The sequence below is a fragment of the Phodopus roborovskii genome, unplaced genomic scaffold (genome assembly GCF_943737965.1).
Source record: "Phodopus roborovskii unplaced genomic scaffold, PHOROB, whole genome shotgun sequence".
Lineage (NCBI taxonomy): Eukaryota > Metazoa > Chordata > Mammalia > Rodentia > Cricetidae > Phodopus > Phodopus roborovskii.
The window spans coordinates 21,461,326-21,482,648 of record NW_026126469.1 but is presented as its reverse complement, the minus strand read 5'-3'; the positions used below and the strand labels follow the sequence as shown (position 1 = coordinate 21,482,648).

Genomic DNA, 21,323 nt, shown 5'->3' with positions numbered 1-21,323 from the left:
AATGGGACTTCTTCAAACTTAGAAGCTTCTGTAAGGCAAAGGACACAGTGGACAAAACGAAACGGGAAATTGGGAAAAGATTTTCATCAATCCTACATCCGACAAAGGGCTGATCTCCAAAATATGCAAAGAACTCAAAAAACTAGTCAACAAAACACCAAATAACTCTATTAAAAAATGGGGCACTGAACTGAAGAAAGAATTCTCAATAGAGGAAATCAAAAAGGCTGAAAGACACTTAAGAAAGTGATCAACATCCTTAGCTATCAGGGAAATGCAAATCAAAACAACTTTGAGATACCATCTTACTCCTGCCAGAATGGCTAAAATTAGAAACACCAATGACAACTCATGCTGGAGAGGATGTGGAGAAATGGGAACACTCCTCCACAGCTGGTGGGAGTGCAAACTCCTACAGCCATTTTGGAGATCAGTATGGCAGTTCCTCAGGAAAATGGGAATCTACCACAGGACCTGGCAATCCCCCTCTTAGGCATACACCCAAATGATCCACATCCATGCAACAAAGACATGTGCTCAACAATATTCATAGCAGCACTATTTGTAATAGCAAGAACCTGGAATCAACCTAGATGCCCCTCAACTGAAGAATGGATAAAGAAGATGTAGTACATCTACACAATGGAAAACTATTCTGCAGAAAAAAATAATGGAATCTTGAAATTCGCAGGCAAGTAGATGGCACTTGAAGAAACCATCCTGAATGAGGTAACCCAGTCACAAAAAAGAGGAACATGATATGTACTCACTCATATATGGATTTTAGACCTAAAGCAAAGGATCACCAGCCTATAATTCACACCACCAGAGGAACTAGGATACAAGGTGTATTCTAAGTGATTCATATAAAGTCCCTTACAGAAGGGGGAAGGGACAAGTCCCCAAGAACACATGGGAAGTGGGGGGGGGCAGTGAATGGAGAGAGAAGTAAGAGAAAGAGAAGGGGAGGAGAGGAAATCATGTGTGACTAGGAAGATTCAGTCAGGGTAGGAATAGAAGACAGAAGGGGGGGGGAGAGAGAACATAAAAGTGGGAGCCATTATTGGTTTGAAGAGAAAACTGAACCTAAAGAAAGGTCTAGAGACCTACAAGACTGCCGCCAACTAACAATTTGAGCAACCATGGAAAGGCTACCATAAATGCCCTTCCCGGATTGTGAGATCAACAACTAACTTTTCCAACATCATGGAGCCCTCATCTAGTACCTGTTGGAAACAGAAGCAAACACCCATACCTAAACACTGAGTCGAACTAGAATCCAGATGCAGAGGGAGAGGACAAGACCAGGTTGCAGAAACACATAGAGATAGCTGACCCGAACAAGGAGGAGCTAACAGGCCAACAGAATGATAGCTAGGAATCCAGCATGGGACTGACTCAGGCCCCCCTGAATATGGGTCTCAGCCAGAAGGACTGAGCAGTCTAAGGGACCTCAGACAGTAGAACCAGGATGTATTCCTGGTGCACAAAAGGACCTTGGGGACACATCCCCCATGGAGGGATACTGCCTTAATCTAGAGACAGGAGAGAAGTCCTAGTCCCTACTTCAAATGACTTGACAGATCTACATGACCCCACCTGGATGGCATTGCCCTACATGTGGAATTGAGATGGGGGGATGGGAGGGTGGTTAGGGAGGGAGGGAGGGAGGGGGAACTGGGATCGACATGTAAAATAAAAAATAAATAAATAAATTAAAAAAAAGGAAAAAAAAGAATAGCATTCTACAACTCAAAGACTTATAATATTCTAATTATAGCTCGTAATTTCCATGTAATTTGATTATTTTAAAAAATTAAATGATACATTTGCATAGGACTTTGTAATTTACAGATGTCAGAATCCTCATGTATGTCATCTGATATTGTATGTCATCTGATGTATATAACATAAAAACTAAGTCAGAATAAATATCCATTTACATCAAGCTTATTGAGAGCTGACACCAATATAGAAGGCTTAGTTCCCTATTCTTGAAGAACTTGCAATCCAAATAAGAGAGAAAAATAAACAGTAACAAGGTTGCAATCTGGCAAATGGTATACAAGATTCTAAGGCAGTGTTAAGGACTTAAGTGTCTAAATCAGCTTGAGCAGAGCTAAGTAGGTTGTTAATATTACTGTATATTTTTTAAAATGTATGCTGCTAGAGACTGAGCCTAGGGTCTTGCATGTGCTAAGAAAGTACTCAACCAAAAGCAAATTGGCTTGATCATGGATTTATATTTGATAAATAGCATGGTCAATTTTTTGTTTGCCTCTTTATGTAGAACTATGTATACTACAGCAGACTCACTGCTCTTTGAAGTGTAACAGCTGCTTTATACTCTGTGAGAGATGGCCTCTGTTGACGGAAATTCTTCCTTTCCCTGTACCCTCTCCAGTGTTTCTGGATAATCAATGCTGACTTCTCTTCCATTTCCCTATAGTACTTCTCCACTTGACCTAAAGAGATGACAGACATTATTATAACATATTCAACTATGTTTTCTCAAATTCTGAAATTAGGACAACAGTAGTAATAACAATTTTACAGGTTTTTTGTTTGTTATTTTATTATTATTATTATTATTATTATTTTTTTTGAGACAGGGTTTCCATTGGTAACAGCCCTGGCTGTCCTGGAACTCATTCTGTATATTAGTCTGGTCTTAAACTCACAGAGATCCTCCAGTCTCTGTCTCATGAATACTGGAATTAAAGGCATATGCCACCACTGCTCAACAATTTTACAGTTTTTCATTTTTTTTCAATACTGTTCACTAACTTGCCTAACTCCTGCATTTTATTGTAGAAACTAAAGAAACTACAATACAGTTTATTTCCAAAAAGGACTTATAATACTTTTGCTTCAGAGTAATGAGAAAAGGGATGAAAGGTCAAGATGTTTGACCAGAGAATCATATGTCCATGAAGGAAAGCATTTGGTATGACCAGGGGAAAAGGGGGGGAAATGTGTTTATGTGTTCTTTAATCTACTCTGTGTTTACAAACTTCTCTCTGGTTGGTTGCACAATTGACCTTTCCTTGACTTTTGGAGTTGGTCAGCATACAGCTCAGGGTTCATAGTAGTTAAATGACAGAAAAAGGCTATAAAACACAGTACCAGTGGTTAATACAAAGAAGTTATATTAGAGTGTATTAAAAACCTGATAGAATTTAATGGCTAACCTGATGTAGAGGGGTTACAATGAAAGAGATTTTTGGTGTCATACCTGAAATGGGGAATCAATGGAGAAGAAATCTGGTAGTGAGGTCTGACTTTAGTTTTGGAAACACTTGTGAATAACAAAGAAAACTATCCAACAGGCAGCTCATCACAGAAGCACCTAGTAGATACATGTGACTAATGTGTAGGTTTAAATAAAAGTAAAATTAAACCTACACAGTAAAATTTAACATTCAAGTAAGTCCTCAAGTAGAGTAGCGCATTTTGAATATTCATTAGCTACTTGTAGCTATTGCTACTGTATTGACTGATGCAGACAGAAATTTTCACTGGTAACATAAAACATTTTTCTGGGCAGTGCTGCTTAGGAACTTAAGAGAAAAAGTAGGGTGGAAAGAAAGTCAAGAATGAGAGTGCTGAGCATTTTGCTAATAGCTGACATTGCAGTTATGGATAGGATACTTGGCAGAGTAACATGACAATAAATGGGAAAGGTCAAATTCTGGAAAATATTCAAAGTAAAAGAGAGAGGGCTTGTGAATGTTCTTGGTAATGGATAATAAAAAGGGAAGTAAATGAATGATGAAAAAACTGTGAGGGGATAGGCATGTAGCTGAGTTGATAAGAGTACTTGCCTAGCGTGTATGAGGTTCTGGGTTTAATCCTCAGCATGGCATAAAATCAGGAGTGGTGGCCCATACTTAAAATCTAAGCATTTAGGAGGTAAAGGCAGGAGGAAGACAAATTCAAGATGCCCTTTAACTACATACTAAAGCCAGCCCAGACAATATGAGATCTTGTCAAAAAACAAAACCATAAACAACAAAAAATTCTAGCAAAATGACTCAATTGACAAAATGCTTACTATGCAAGCATGAGAATCCAAGCTGGGATTTCTGGTAACCTATGCAAAAATCTGGCAATGGTGGCACATGGCTGTAACCCCAATACTGGGGGAAGATGAGCAGAGACAAGAAGATACTGATGGTTTGTTAGCCAGTTAGCCTAGCCAATCGCTGAGTATCAGGGTTAGTGAGAGACCCTGTCTCAAAAACTAAGGTGGAGTGGGACAGAAAATGTTAACCTCTGGCCATATACACATGTGTACCTACTACACATGCACATACATATGAACATGCACACACAAATACACCACAGCATGCTCTTATTAATCCAGCTTGGTCCGTCACAACTGATGACACGTCACAAATATTACACTAAGGAATGAATGACTAAAAACTTATGTTTAACACATGTACCTGAAAGTAAAAAATATTAAAATTGATAGCGTTGAATCAGAAAAGTTATAACTTTTTAAATTCAGAGCTTTAATATGATTTCTCTAGGGGGTAGGGGAGGGAAAGGCAAAAAATTTCAAAAACATAAAAGAAAAGAAATTATCAGGTTGCCAGAAAACTTGGTTTAAGATATTCTAACATTCTTAACATTTATGAAGGTGATATTAGTACTAACCTGGATGAACTATTTCAAGCATACTTAAGCGTGATTCTCGGGAAAGCCTCATGGCTCTCTGTCTTTGAAGCCGCAATCTTAATCTGAGGTCTTCTTCTTCCTTCTGCCTGTTTAGCTCCAACAATGTCTTTGTTCGTTTAGATCTGTGAAAGAAAAGGGGTAGTAAGTTCCTTACATATAATTTTATAAACCTGTCAAACAAATGCATGAAATTCTTGATTTCATGAGTAATCAAATAAATAGACAAAAATGTTTTGGAAGGTGACTCCTAGTGTTGGTAGGGTATTATGAAATACATTGTTCCTATGTATAAATATCTCTAGATCATCAAAACTCTGGAGAAATATTTAACTACATATAAAAAGGCTAAAAAGTGCAGACCAAGCAATTTTACTTCTAATAATTTTCTTACTGACATAATCAAATATGTAAAGATATATATTCAAGGATGTTGTAACATACTATTACAGTGCTAACAACTTAAAAGGTATCCCATAATAGTAGACTGAATAAATAAATATTGGGCCATTTAACTAACAGGATTTCACAAATTTTGAAAATGGAAAACTAGCAAAAATGATTTAGTGACATGTACTGTCAGGTGAAAATAAAATCAAGAGTTACAATACAAATTGTGCTAAAAATTTGTTTTAACTTACATAGAAACATAAATTATTTAGAAACATTAAAATTTTAATAGTGATTTTCACTGCATGGTAGAATTTTGTCTTTTAACATCTTAGGTTTATTTGTTTTCTTTCTCCTTTTGTTTTGTTTAAGGTTTATGGGGACTGGAGAGATGGCTCCACAGTTAAAAGCACTAGCTGTTCTTCCAGAAGTTCCAGGTAAGATTTCTAGTACCCAGGTGGTAGCTCACAACTGTAACTCCAGGTCCAAGAGATCCAATGTCCTCTTCTGGCCTATGCAGGCACCAGGAATGCATGTGGTACATAGACACATATGCAACACATGCATGCCTAGTGCCTTTGGAGGCCAGATAAAGGTGTCAGATCCCCTGGAACTAGAGTTAGGGATGGTTATAAGTCACCACATGGATACTGAGAATCAAACCTAGGTCTTTTGCAAGAGTAGCAAATGCTCTTAACCCCCGATCCATTGAACTTGACTCTTATTTTTTCCTTTTGTTAAATTTAATTTTTATTACATTTATTTAATGTCTGTGTATGCATTATGTGTGATCAGAGGAAAACCTGAAAGGGTCAGTTTTCTCCTTCTACCATGCTGGTCTGGGAACTGAAAAGACATCAGCTGGATGGAAGGCATCCTTACCCTGCTGACCATCTAGTCTACTCCCAAGTTGATTAAATAAACACTGTTTTATAGCTGGATATAAAATTGTTTCTGTGTTCAAAAATATTTAATTATAATTTCTGCTGTTATTTTTCAAATTGCTTTTTTTTAAAAAAAATTGTTTCTTAATCACTGTAACCCAGTCTTTGATACTTCCTATATGTCATTATGCAAAGCATCACAAATATTATATACAGTATATATACTCACAATACTTTTTAGGCATGTATAGAAGAAAACCAGGAAGAGAAGGAAACAGGATATACTATTCACTTTACTTAAATTTATTTGCATATCTCCCTTAAGAGTATATGTCTTCTCTCCCAGTAGCAACAAGATAAATACTTGAAAAGCAAAAGAGGAGTTTGAATCCAGTGGGGTTTACACAGTGAGACCCTGTCTCAATAAAATAGCACTACCCTCAAGCAAAATAACCTCCAAAATATGAGCAAGTTAATATACCATAAAGATACTTACATATCCATGTTAATTGTTGCACTATTTACAATGGCAAGATGATAGCAGCCTAAATGTTTTTCAATAGATGGAAGAATAAAGAAAATGTGGTACATATACATAATCATTTTACTCAGCCATAAAGAAAAAAATGAATTCATGACATTTGCATAAAATGAAGGGAACTGAAAATCATTAAGTGAGACTGATAAATATACAGAACCTGTATTTAATTTTGTGTGTATTTTTAATGAAACTAGAAAGAAGATCATGAGAGGGGATGGGTGAAGAAAAGAGTCTACTCAGGGTAGGGGAGAGAATCAGCCGGAGGTGGAGACAAGTGGAGTATTGTGAAGGCAATGAAGGAGAGGGTGAGTTAAAACGAAGTGTAACAGCACGTATGTGAGAAAATGCTATAAAGAAACTTTTTATGTTAATTAAAAATATTTAAATGACAGGATATTAATTAAATCCCATAATGCACTCCTACATGGAGACACTCATAATCCTGAGGTACTTTTTGTTTTCCAATGTAGTGATGTAGATTGTATACTAACAATGCATTCTAGCATTGAGCTAAACCCTAGTCCTCGGAGATATTTTTAAATAAGAAAAATCTTGAAAGAAAAATCTTGAAAGAAAAAACAGGTAACTTTAGCAAATACTATGGGGTCAAACTTAAATATCTGAATCTACTGTCATGGGATATCTTTAAGGATAAAGAGACAGATGGCTGAGGATGATAGGTAGGATCCCTAAGCAAAATTACTCTGAATTCACTTACAGAGGGCATTGTCAAGAACATTCAAACATTTTACAAAAATAGACATGGTCATCCTCAAAATATTTGGTATTTCTCAAATTCTGATCACAGAAATGTTCTTTTAAGTTATTTGGTTTCATTTTTATTTATTTCCTAAGAAACAATTTGTAGGAAAATAAGCCAATGCTATCTGGATAATGATAGCATTGCTTCTCATGAGTGTTATTATTATAGAATTATAAATTTTAAGGGCAGAAAAATTATTTTTTTTATCCTAACATTTCAAGTGCCATATACTAGAACATTTTATATTACCTCAAATGTATTGTTTCGTCCTTGTGAGGTACTTAAACCTTTAGTCATACATTCATTTAATTGTTGTTGTGCTGGGGAGTCAACCTAAGGTCTTATGAATGCTAGGCAAGTGCTCTACCACTGAACTATATCCAGTTTTCCTTCATTCTTTACTTTGAGGTAGGGTCTCTGCTAAGTTGTCTAGTAGTAGTAGTAGCCTTGTATTCACTCTGTAGCCCCAGGCTAGATTTAAACTTATATTCTACCTGCCTTAGTTTCCTGAGTAGCTGAGATTACTGGCCTGTGCCACAATTCACAGCTATTATCTCTTTTCTCTAGATTCAAAATTTGAGGCTAAGAGTTAACTTGTCCAATTTCACTCAGCCAGTAAATTACTGAAGCCAAATACAAACTCGAATCTGTTACTTTCTTTCCATGTGTGTACGCATGTGCGCTTGCACATGTACACATACACACACACACACACACACACACACACACACACACAATGCATGTTTGAAAGCCTAATACTGTCTTTGCTAACAATACTCATGCACAATATTATTTACAACTTGTCTTTAAATTCCTCTGAAAGAAAATTTTCATGGGATATCCACTAAGTAACACAGCCAGAGTAATCATGTGACAATGTAGTATTTTGAGCATAGAGCTATTTTTAAATGTTTTTATAACAGAAATGCAGCTGCAGTTATTAAAAGATTGGTTTCAGTTTTTAAAGTTTACTTCTGTAATATGTCAGTTTCATTTAGCTTAAATTTAGCTTAAATTTAGTTAAATTTAGCTTAAAGTAATCATGGATGAAAATAAAATCACCTCTGAGATGGCTCGACTTTTTAATCAATGTTAATTATTTTTTCCACTTATCTTGCTGTAGTTCTTTTTTGTAACCTTTAAGAATGTGGCTAGGTTAGTCATAATCAGAAAGTGACCCATATGTTCAGTATTTCATTTTTCATAGTACAACTGCAGTAGAGATCAATAGCTTTGTTATATCTAAAAGATCACATCTACCCATGCCATATTTACTCAGGGAAAATTGGTTTACAGTTTTAATCTTTATAAAGTCATATATTATCATTATTACATATGAGCACTTATGAAAACTGTTGGTTTTGAGAATTTAATAATGTAAATATCCCTGGCTCCCTCTTCGGGATTGGCCCACAAACCTGGACAGGAAGTGGACAGGACTGAGTATTGGATTCCATCAGATTTGTCATATTATGACTTTTGTTCTGAAAGGGTACCTGGTTACTTGAGTGTTGGTACTCAGTAACACTATGGAACAAAATAAAGACAAGAATAAAATAAAACACATTAAGAAAAAGAGGAAGAGGATAAGGAAGAGGAGGAAGAGGAGGAGGAAGAAGAAAGAAGAAGAAGCTATAGCCCAGCTGGCTATTTCCATTCAACTGTGCTCTGGTAACACTCTCATATCATTGTTTCTTTTCTTTTTCTTTCTTTCATTTTTTGGGGGGTGGGAGTGGGAGTGCGTGGGTAATTATAGATTTACACGCAAAGCTAGATCACCATTTCAATCAAAATTGTTTGGTTTGGTTTTTCTACCTGAAACTCCTCTGCAAAGCAATCACAGCAGACGGAAGCTTCTTTAATCTCTTTCTGGTCTGGAAACCTTTCCAATAGGCTTGAATCAAGCAAGCTGCTTTATGTAGTTTCTGAAATTATATACCAGAAATAATTTTGATACATCTCTAGAAAAGTCTTTTTGAGACTCTTAAAATACCAGGCCAGAGTAAATGCTATTCCTCACCTCTAAACAGATGGGAAGCAGGAAACACTGTGCCCAAATATACTATACCTCACTTTCCTGATACAGTATATTAATTTGGGATAATTTCTAGAACATATCTGAGATAGACCAGTTAGCTCCAAATTCTCTCTTTGATCTTACTTCCTTTTCAAAGATTTCAAGTCCTGCCCAGTCTTTCATAATTTATTTTGAGCTAATGTCTTGTTTGGTTGCTTGTGGTTTTTTGAAACTCAGTCTTGTTGGGTAGTCCACAGTGAATAAAGTTATCCTTTTGCCCTAGCCTCTGAAGCACCATCATGCCCAGAGAGTTAATTTGTTAATGTTTTTATTTAGTATTTTAAAAATATTTATTTTTTATTATTTTTAATTATGTGTATATGAGTGTGTTTGTGGGTATGTGCATGCCTGCTGAGGCCAGAGGCTTCAGATCCCCCTGAAACTGGAGGTGCATGCATTTGTGAGCATCTTACATGGGTGCTAGCAACAGAACTCAAGTCCTTTGCAAGAGCAGTACACACTCTTAACTGTTGAGCCATTGCTCCTTTCCTTTTAGTATTAATCAACTTTATTAGGCTTAGGCAATACAAGCTCTGTTGACTATTTGTGAGTAGTTATGAAAAGCCTTTTTAGTTCTTGTAAGCTTTCAGGATGCTGTTTTGAGTCCGTCTACAACACGTATAGTTTTCAAAGTAGTCTATGGAAGTAAAGAATTCTTTCCCTTTATTCTCTTCCTTCCAAATGTCCCCCTTCATCCTCCTGCCTAAAACAGACTTCCTTTCAATTACCTTTTGGTTTAAGACATCAAGTATATATATAATAATCTCACTTCCTTTTACTTTAAAATTTTCTTTTATTATTTTAGACTCTATTTCCCATATATATATATAAAGGCCTTACCTGAAGATAAGAAAAGTGTGTGTCTCTTTCTATAGAAGTTACCTGAAGCCTCCATTCTGAGTATATGTTGAGGAAGTCTGATAAAATAAACCTGTCATACCTCAAACATAATTTTTATTAACATAATTTTATGTAAGGAGGAAAAATGTATTATTTTGTATCAATGATTAAGAAGGCTTATTATAGGTGGCCATATATACACTTTGCTATAATGAGAGATATTTTTCAAGCAAATGAAGTTTAAATTGCTTACAGACAAAAAAAAATAGGGAATTTCATAAGACATTCTGAAAAAAATTAAGCTGCTCAAATCTATAAATAGATATAAGAGTGAGACTGAAATTGTGTTTACTGGTAGACTAAATGAAACAATACAATGTAAATCACAAAAGAGTTTTATGACCTAGGGATAATATTTTACTTAAAGTGTTAAGAGAAGGAAAGTGAGAACACTTAAGGAGAACTGAGGTTCAACACAGTTATCAAATATCACACAAATTAATTTTTATATACCTGTTCTTCTACTTCCTGGTGGATCTTAGGGGTTAAAAGAACAACAAGCTGTCTAAGTTCACGGCTAAATTCTGTCATAGTTTCCTGCTTATTTAGCAGACTTGTAAGTCCTGAAATATAATAACAAGACATAACAATTATCAATAAAGTAAGATTTTTGTTATCTAAGTATTAATGAACTTTAAGTCAATTCAGAAAATGAATAAATATAACAACATGATTATATATATGATTTTCTTTTTCTCAAAGATTTCCATGCTGAGACCCTTACAATCTTTACCGTTCTGATAATTTTTATGTCCCTAATTTGTGTGATCTAAATGTAAAAATATGTCTAAACAATTTATTTTCTAAAAAAGGGGGGCAATAGGCTCACTGCAGTAAGTCAGACTAGAGAGAATTTGTTTTCCTTTCAACACAAAAACCTTAAACTAAAACATTTTAAAGAAGATAGTTATTGTAAGCATATATTCTATGTATGCCTACCTTGTGGAAGCACTTGAGTAGGTTACTATTAGTCACTATTAATTAAAAAAATGTATTAACCAATTTTAACTATACTAACATCTATAATTTGGAGATAATCTAAGCGGTTTCTGAGCAAATACAGAAATGCTGTAACACTAGGACACTGCATTGTAATTCCAAAATAATACAGTAGTCACGAACAGGAGAATATAACCTTTATGTCCAAAGCATGCTGGAATTATGTGTGATATAATAAATATAAATAAGCAAAGAAAATTGTCTTGCAGTGAACATTAGGAGCTGTCATCATATAGATACTTAAGATACAAGTTCTCAGAAGCACAATTGCAAAATATCTTGGTAAACCTGAGTAAATTCTACTGTTGCAATTTTATCATTTAAAGAAATGAAGAGGCATTAAGGTAAAAATTCACATTTTCTTGCTTTTGTTCTTTTTGGCAGAGGGTGAGGGGGTGTTGGGGCAGGGTCTCACAATGTAGCTCTGGCTGTTCTGCTATTCACTATGTACACCATCTGGTCCAGAACTCATAGAGATCTGCCTGCCTCTGACTATCAAGGGCTGAAACTAAAGGCATGCACCTCCACACCTAGCATGAACATTCACATTTCTGGAGGACTCTAGCTGCTGTATTGAAAAAAATGTATGCCTGGCATAATAACAAATAGAGGTCTAGTAATGGTACTTATTCTACCTCTTTTCTTACAATATAAAAAATAACTAAAATGGCTATAGTAATAATAGATATAAGGAAAGTTACTAAAGTGCCTTTCAAATCATCAAGAATGATTACAGTCTATTCTAACTGATTAATAATTAAACAGATACTACAAATTTTAAGAGTCTCATGCAGCATCCTATATTAAACATATTCAATGAATTAGAAAACAGACAATATTTGTTTGAATACAAATATATTTGTTAACAAAGAAACAACATAAAGCTAATATAACTTTGGCTGGTAATTGGAAAACTATAATCTTAAGTAATATTGAGCAAATTACCTAATTTTCTACACTTCTTATTCCATACCTATAAGGATAAGAATATCCAATATACCAAAGGAATGTTTTAAAAATTAAATTTAAGTATGTTTAGTAGTGCCTTACAATCAGTTAGTGTTCAGTTAAATGAATGCTCTCACACAGGAATGGTAGACAACAATGAATTCATTTACTCTCAAGATTTATGACTTTTTAATTGTATGAGTTTGAGTTTGGAGTGTAAAGAATATTTTGTTGTTGCTTTTTTGAGTAAAGGCTGTGAAGAAGAGATTACTTATTAATTGATAATAATGCACAGTCCTACTTTCTTCTAGAGTAAGTTCTGATAAGGTTACAGACATCTTTGACATTATTTTACTACACTATTTGGTATATCCAACATAAACATTTTGTCAGGGAGGGAGTAAACATTTATTATAACCCCATCAACAAAATATGCATGCTATCTGTAGATTGTATAGTGACATGTTCTAAAATGGCATATGTTAAAATAGATTTGTCTGCACAATTCAGCTACTAACATTTCAAAATATAAAAATTTTGTCATTCATAAGCTGTCAATATATTTTTATCTTTGAGAATACCAAGAAAAGAAAATACACATGACCTACCTTTATAGCAGGCACTTAGTCTCAGTAAAATCAAAATTTCCTGATGGGATTCAGCTAGCATTAGCAGGAGCTTTGTAGAAACACTTCTTATGACTGGACTAGGAGTTGATAAAAGCTTGAAAAGAATTTCATCTAAAATAGAATGCAGGGTTTTCCCTTCTATTTTGAGCAAATCACCACTAATAGGACAGAATAAAAAAGTGTAATTACTAATTCATACATGGTTATCACAACAAATTTAAAATAAAAGGTTTAGTAATTTAAATGACTGTTTGTGGCCTGACCCATGAAGACAGTCACTTTTTAAAGCATATAACTTGATAATTTAGAGTATAGCATATTAAGTCAACTAACATTTCTGATTTCCTACTGTGGTTAGAGGACCATATTAGGTCCAACAGATGAAGGTCCCCTCTTTCCTCTCAGAGAAACTTACCAATTGAAAGAAAAAAACAAAAAACCTAAGATCAATTAAGTACTTCAAAAGCCTCAAGGTAACAAATCACAAGACTGAAGTTAGATTCAACAATTATATGATATATAAAACCATGTGCTTAATTTACAAGGAGAATTTATTTCCTTTGGCATTTATTATCATTTTGCATTACTGATTTGGGTTTTTACTTTGTTTGGGCTTTGTTTGTATATTTTGAAGTTGATTCTTGTGTTTGTGAAAGAAAAACAATATAAAGTTTATTGGGTAGGAAGAAGTAGAGAGGATCTGAGAACAACTGGGAGAGGAGAAAAAACATGATCAAGCAGGGCTTAAACCCAGCACTGGGAGCTGAGGGAGCACAGAGGCAAGCAGATCTCAGAGTTTCATGGCAACCAGGGCTACACAGAGAGACCCTGTCCTAAGGGGGGGGGGGGGACCAGAATGTACTATCTGAAAAAAAAAAAATTGAAAAAATGTAGTATTAAAAAAAGAACTTGTCTATTTCACCTAACTTGTTGCATTTATGAGTATAAAGTTGCTCAAATCATTCCTGTGTGATTTTTTTTTGTTTGTTTTGTTTGTTTGTTTTTCAAGACAGGGTTCCTCTGTATTGCTTTGGAGCCTGTCCTGGAACTAGCTCTGTAAACCAGGCTCTCCTGGAACTCACAGAGATCCACCTGCCTGCCTCTGCCTCCCATGTACTGGGATTAAAGGTGTACGGCACCAATGCCTGGCTTTCCTGTGTGATTTTTTAAATGATAGTAAAAAATGTTATTTTCTAAACTTTTACATTCTTGAATTTCTTTCCTGATCACTCTTGCTGTAGATTAATTTCATTCATCTCAGATTCAACTTATGGTTTCACTTACTTTATTGTTTGCATTAACTTTATTGACAATGATTACTGCTTTCATGTTTATTGTTTTTCCTTCTTTGGCTTCAAGTTTACTATTCCCTTATTTTTCTAGTTTACTTAAAGCAGAATTGACATAATGATTTGAGATTTTTCTTTCCCAATATTGATATTAATATAAAAATTTTAAGTATTGTTTGAATTAAGTTGTACCTCAGAAATTCTTTTCATCTGTTTCTTTTATGTCCATTCATTTAAGATTTCTAATTTTACTTTTGATTTTTTTTTCTTTGTTTTGTAGGTTACTTAGGTATGTGCTATTTCTTCCATTATTTGGGGACTTTTCAGAGATTTGCTTGTAACTCATTTCCAACCTGATTCCATTTATAGCACAATCTTTGTTATTTAAATCCTTTTAAGTTTATTGAGAGTTGTTTACAGGCACATGGTATGATTTTTTAAAAATGTTTCTGCGATAAGTAGACTTTTATATACTAAGCTGAGTTTATTAGTACTCTACTGAATTTTTGAAGAGAACCTTTTGCAGATCTCTGATAAAACTTTTTTCTAGTATTCTGCTTTGTGAATTTTAGTCATCTTGCTTTCCCTAGATTCCCTACTTTATTTCTTTAAATCAAACTTTCCTGCTACATCACATCCTAAGTATTAACTCAGGGCAACTGCTAAGCTTTTTGTATAGTTAGGATCTTGAGTGTGAAAAGCTCAGTCTCAAGGAAGGAGCTATTTGGAACTGCCGTAATGTTTAAGGTTTAAGGGGTGGGACATAGTAGGAGGTCCAGAGATCACTAGAGGCATGTTCCTTTCTCTCTCCTTTACTTCCTGGCTATACAGTGAGCTTCTCTGCCCTGCCACTTGTTCTCAATATGATATGATGCCTCACTTACAGTCTCAAAACCATAGGGCAAATAATCATGTAATGCATGGAGCCTCCAAAGCCATGATCCGAAGTAAACCTTTACTTCTTATAAATGTTTCTGGTTTTTATTACAATGACAGAAAACCCCAACCTTGGTCAGTGACACTGCAGCCCTGAGCTCCCCGTGCTGTCACCGTTCTCCTGCAGGTCCTACGCCTGCACTGCTGCCAGCAGGCATGGCCACCCCACCCAAGAGGTTCTGCCCTTCTCCCTCCAACAGCTCCGAGGGGACACACATCAAGAACTCCATCAAGGAGAACATCACTGCTGAGAAGTCAACGTTTGTGAATATCCTGAAACAAGTTTGTGAGGATTGGGAAGTGGTTCCTGAACCTGTTCCCAGGTGGTACAATGTTCAAAGTACTCAAAATGAATTTGATGAATTGACAATGTCTCAGAAAAGTGGTGGGAATATTCTTCAAATGATGTACGAGAAACCAGAGCAGTGGTCTTCTACGCCTGTCTCAGTCAAATCCGAGCTCAGCTTGCCTCTCTCAACAGCAAGCTCAAAGATGCAGAGAAACCTGAATTATTTTTGAATGATCTGTGTACAGTGACAGGTGTATTTTTGCATTGAATTTGTATGAATCTAATTGCATGAATGAAACAGAGTAGACAATATATCAGGACTGGCATGACTGGATGAATAGCCAGTTTGACCAAAGCCTTGAACTGTATAGAATAATTTATCTTTGGGCTACTCCAGAGAAATGCTTAAACAGAATATACTTTCGGAGGACTGAAGAGCAAGACATCCCCCTTGAATATCTAGAGAAGCTGCACTGTAAGCATGAGAGCTGGCTCCTTCACCAGAAGTGAAAACCAACTTTGATTATCTTCAAGAGGTGCCTATCTGCATACTGGACATCAATGAAGACTTTGAAGACAAGCATCGAAGTCTGGTTGAAAAGGTCAAAGAATTTTTGAGTACTTTGTGATTGTTGGGGCAAATTACAGGTGACAGGATGTCTCCAGACACTTAGTTTGTGTGCCATTGTAGCTTGCTCTTCGTACCAAGGTCTTTACAGGATTCAAGTTTTTAAACCATTGCTTTTTTTAAGGAAAACATTTTCTTTATATATGTCTTTTATTTAATATTCAGAATCACCTGTAAAACTTTGCATTCCTCCTTTATCCTTTACACCCTCCACCTCCCTCCCACAGTTTTAAATCAGAACTGTTGTATCTCACACCAGGAAGTCTGGAGGTAGGTGTTCCCAGAGTCGGAAAAGTGAGTGGATAACTGTTTTTAAAAACGCTCAGCCTTCTCTTCTTCTGCCTTCTTGGTTTATCCAGAGCAGGTTAACATGTTTTCATTGTTATCAAGATTTACTGGTGACCAGTTTAACTGGCCACTTTAATTGTCCATATACAGGATGTGTGTCTTATGTAACTTAATATACCTATTATGAACTGAAAAGTGAAGTTGGGGAATCCGTAGAATAGGATTTGTTTGGTGTTTGTTTTACTTTTCTTGTTCCCTTTGGTGATGGACATTGAACCCAGGGTCTCATTCATGGTTGGGAAGTGCTCTACAGTGAACTGTCCCCAGCCTCTGAAGTGTTGTTTTTAATCAAGTGCCTCTCCTTCCACCCACTTAATGACGATAAGACCATGTTATTGTCACCTCACTGATGTTTACTAATGTGTCTGTGGTGTATTTGTAGACAAAGAGATTCATCTCTTTTCCCAGTATGGTAATGGTGTAATTACTTTATAAATCATCTAATTTTTACCTATTTCTTCATCTGTGACGAGTATTCTTTTTCTTTTCTTTTTTTAAACATAAATTTTGGAGAATGGAAGACATCTTTCTGTATTTAAAAGGTAGCTAAGACTTTTATTACATGAGTATAAAGCTTTATTGAATTAGCTACTGCTTTTCTTGGATTACTATTTTTTTTTTTTTTTTTTTTTTCCTGAGACAGGGTCTCTCTACAGTTCTGGCTGTCCTGGAATTCACTATGGAGACCAGACTGGCCTTGAACTCACAGAGATCCACTTCTGTCTCCCTGTCCCAGGGCTGGGATTAAAGGCATGCAACACCACACTGGGCTCTAATTTTCTTGAAATCATTTTAGATACGAGTATAGTTTTTCCTCAATTTCTTTTAATTTTTATGTAAAATGTTGATAGAATATAATGGCAACTTTTCCATTGGCCCTGTGTTGGTAAGTAGTCTCTCTCTTCCTCTATACATGGTGAGACATTGAGCTAGACTAAGCCAAGGTAGAATGTTTCAACTATTCAGTCTGTTCATGCCACCTCTCAATATTTATAGGCTTTTCCTTTCCTATCTGAAGTTCTTAAGATTTAAGTCACACATTTCTGCTGTGAGAATGTTGTGATCACACTTGGCTTCGCAGTTTTCTTTGTAGGATTATCCTTAAATTCCTTGTGCTCACAGAGAAATTATTGATAAAATGATTTTGCTTTACATATAGTGTATCATTGACATGTTACAGTTTTTATTGAACTAGGAAATAACTTCAACAAATTCCATGAGGCTTAAAGCTACCATTAATAATGCGTGTATCTCTAAACCACTTTCATGTTTAGCTATAAAGCTGTGCTTGTATTCAGCTGAGGCCTGGATGTGCATTTTTACTAGGTAATTAGCTTTGCTACTTCACATCCACAGAAAATGAAAAGCTGTTATGTTTGGTTTCTTATTCAAAGATGATAATTTAGTGGGTTAACTAATACAGTAGCACTGATCTTTGAAAAAGGGGACTCAATTTCAAATTTGTAATAACCAAAAATAAGTTGTCTTGTGATATACCTGACCTCTTTTCATTTTTGTTTGATATAAATAATAAATAAATTTGCCACCTTAAATGTTTGTCAATAAATAAATTAAGGATTTTTGAACTAAAAAAAGAAAACCCCCAACCTTATTATTTTTCCCACTTCTGGGCTTTCATTCATACATTGAGTCATGTTCAGTTTACTGAGAACTGATCCTTCATGATTTTTCTTTTTCTTTTCCCCCACTGATCAAGGAAATTCACTTCTATAAGTCTATTTTAATCCAAAGTGGAAATTAAGTTCTAGATGATTTTAATTAATTAAAAAAGATCTATTCCCTATCACCAGTGCCAAGATTTTATCACTTTACTTGAATTGCTATGGTTGCTTGTTCTATTTTTTTATTTTTTATTTTTTTGCATTGCTAGGCAACACCTTTAGAATATTTAACATCCAAGGTAAGTGCCCCACCATTAGGATACCTCCCTAGTCTTCCAGTTGTCTTCTTTGTCTAGAGCAGCAGTTCTCAACATAAGAGTTACAAGCCCCTTTAAGTGTCAGGGCCGTTTGTTATTTGTTCTATTCCATCTTGACTTAAGGTCAGAGTTCAAACCTATTCTTGCTCCTCAAGGTTTAAGGACAAGATGTTTGGCCTAAGGTGTGGCTACTGAATGTCCTGACCCTCAAGACCTAATAATAGGATGTTTGGCATAGGGTGTGGTTGCTTGATGTTTTGGGTATTGGGAAGATAATTATGTTTGTCCCTTATATCATGGTAAGGAAGTGTTTTGCCCTCCCCTTTAGATTGGGAACTATGAGTAATAAACTTGGAGCTTTTTTTCAGTATTCACTGAGTGCCCTCCCAACTCTATTTACTGTCTCTTGTCTATTTCTTTCCTCAGTCAACACTCCCCTTCTCAGGAATATACAGATTCGTCAGCTGGACCTGATATTTAGGGGTCAAATATCAGCTATCTTGCATATCAGATATCTATATTACAATTCATAACAGTAGCAAAAGTATGGTTATGAAGGAGCAATAAAATAATTTTATGGTTAGGGGTCACCACAACATGAGAAACTATATTAAAGGCTTACAGCATTAGAAAAGTTGAGAACCACTGGATTAGAGTTTTGTTATCATCATCTCTCCATTAGTAACTAGAGAAATAAAACTAAAATGTAAAAACAAAAAAACAAAACAAAACAAAAAACCACTTCAGTGGTCTCCATTTCCTACAGGATATGTATGATTGTTTTCTTAACATAGCATATCATTTTTTTTTTATAATGTAAGTCTCTTCAAAATTTGCTGACCACATTTAATACTGATCTTTAAATCCCAGCAAGATGAACCTTACCTACTTTTTACCCCCCCCAGCATAATACTTCTTTCTCACCTCTGACTTTTGCTTATGTTGTTACTTTGTTCTTTCTCCTGCTTTATCCCCATCCTCCCTGTACAGCTTTGAAATTTCATCTCAGGTTTTAATTTCTTTAGGGTGCATTTTCACTTAGTTTAATTTAGAAGCACTTTTAATACTTGTAGATAACTTTAATATTCCAAATTAATATACAAAAATATAACTATGTCTTCCTCAACATTCACTCATTGAAAACAAGATTTATATTTGAATAAGCATTGCAAATAAATGAGAAACAGTAATTATGGTACATAGTAGCCAATAAATAAACCCATACTTGAGTGAAATAATGACTAAGTATATTTTTTACTGTGATCCTAATATTTTTCTTTAGGTATCACTCCAATTCTTTTTTCTAAGCCTGAGATTTTCTAGAGCTCTGAGATAACAATTTGATAACAAATTTCTCATCTCTTACAGTATCTTATATTAACTTTTTCCAAAAGTCAATCATAAGAGAACTTAAATTTCATGTATATATCATATGTAAAAGGTTGACAAATTATAATAAAATTAGTAATATTTCTAATTAAAAATTGTGTAAATTAAGTCACCTGTTGATCTGCAGTATATTCTGTAGCAGAGTCATGACTGTAGCTCCTATTTGAACATTATCAGTTTGCAGCAAGTGTAAGAAATGATCACTCTGCAGTACTAAAAGAATAGTGAGAAAAAGAAATGTTAAACCCAGATGCAGATGGAGAGGACAAGACCATCTGGCAGAAATACATACAGACAGCTTACCTGAACAAGGAGGAGCTAACGGCCACTAGACTGATAGCTGGGAAGCCAGCATGGGACTGACTCAGGCCCCCCTGAATATGGGTCTCAGCCAGAAGGACTGAGCAGTCTAAGGGACCTCAGACAGTGGAGCCAGGATGTATCCCTGGTGCACAAAAGGACTTTGTGAACATATCTCCCATGGAGGGATAACTGCCTTAATCTAGAGAGAGGAGAGAAGCCCTAGTCCCTACTTCACATGACCTGTCAGATCTACATGACCCCAACTGGATGGCATTCCCCTACATATGGAATTGGGGTGGGGGGATGGGAGGGTGGTTAGAGTGCATGTGAGAGGGAAGAGAGGGTAAAAAGGAGGGAGGAGGGAGGGATGGAGGGAGAGAGGGAGGGAGGGAGGGAGGGAAGGAGAGGGAACTGGGATCAACATGTAAAATAATAAATTAAATTAAAAAAATGCTTTGACTCCAAAATTTAAGTTGAAGGACAAGTTACTGGGGAAAAGGATTTCTATTTTTGTTTCCACAGAAAATGAAAAGATGTGGATTCCTTCCAGACTAATGTGGTTTGATCACGCCAGACCGCCTGAAACAGAGTATAAGGTGATCCTACATTCAAAACAGCTGGACAAAGCAGCCCTACAGACTACAGCCAGGATTTCTGAATCTTCTTCGAATCCCCCATGACAGCGCCCCTTACCAGCAGGAAGTAGTTTGGAAAGAACAACGCCCAAATTCCCAAATATTGTGTATAAATGTTTGTTACCATTTAATTGGACTTTGTTATATAAAATAAAATAATAAAATAAAAAAGACTATAATAACGTAAGAAAAATTTTGTCTTTTTTAAATCAAATCAAAGCATGATCATTTGTGCTAAACTTTTGGCATTATAAGCCCTATAATAAAGATTTTTAAAGATGTAGGCAGTTATAAATGACCATAAAGTTAAGAGTCATTCCATTTTTATAAAATTAGTTAGAGTCAATAGGGCATCTATAAATACCAAGCTAAAAATTTATTATTACTTCTTTTAAATTGAAAATAACATCTCCTAAATCTAAATCTTTTTTTTCTAACAATGAGTTTCATTAACTAAATAATAAAACAATAAATAATTTTTTCTAGGTTTCTAATTTTTTAGGCTCTGATTAGCCAGTTACAAAAATTTGCTGCTTAGTGCATACATAAGTTGCTTAACCTCTACCTTGGCTACATCTGTCCTGGCTATTTTATGTCAACTTGACATAAGCTAGAGTCAGAGAGGAAGTAACAGCTGGGAAATGCCTCCATAAAATCAGGCTGTTAACAGACTGTAGGACATTTTCTTAATTAGTGTTTGATATGGAAAAACTTAGCCCATTGTGGTTAGGGCTACCTCTGGGATGGTGGTTCTGT

General features: G+C 35.3%; 1 protein-coding gene and 1 pseudogene across 1 annotated transcript in view; one reads left to right on the top strand and one right to left on the bottom strand.

The window, feature by feature from the left end:
- Window positions 1–21,323, bottom strand: part of Iqcb1 (IQ motif containing B1) — a 56,515-nt gene that overhangs the window by 20,723 nt on the left and 14,469 nt on the right. The window contains exons 5-10 of the mRNA XM_051191426.1: window positions 19,743–19,842; window positions 12,791–12,969; window positions 10,689–10,798; window positions 9,074–9,183; window positions 4,663–4,805; window positions 2,317–2,465 (exon numbers count right to left, since the gene is read on the bottom strand). Coding sequence (XP_051047383.1) covers window positions 2,317–2,465; window positions 4,663–4,805; window positions 9,074–9,183; window positions 10,689–10,798; window positions 12,791–12,969; window positions 19,743–19,842 — 791 coding nt within the window. The remainder of the gene's footprint in view (window positions 1–2,316; window positions 2,466–4,662; window positions 4,806–9,073; window positions 9,184–10,688; window positions 10,799–12,790; window positions 12,970–19,742; window positions 19,843–21,323) is intronic.
- LOC127227137 (deoxycytidine kinase-like) lies at window positions 15,027–16,770 on the top strand (annotated as a pseudogene).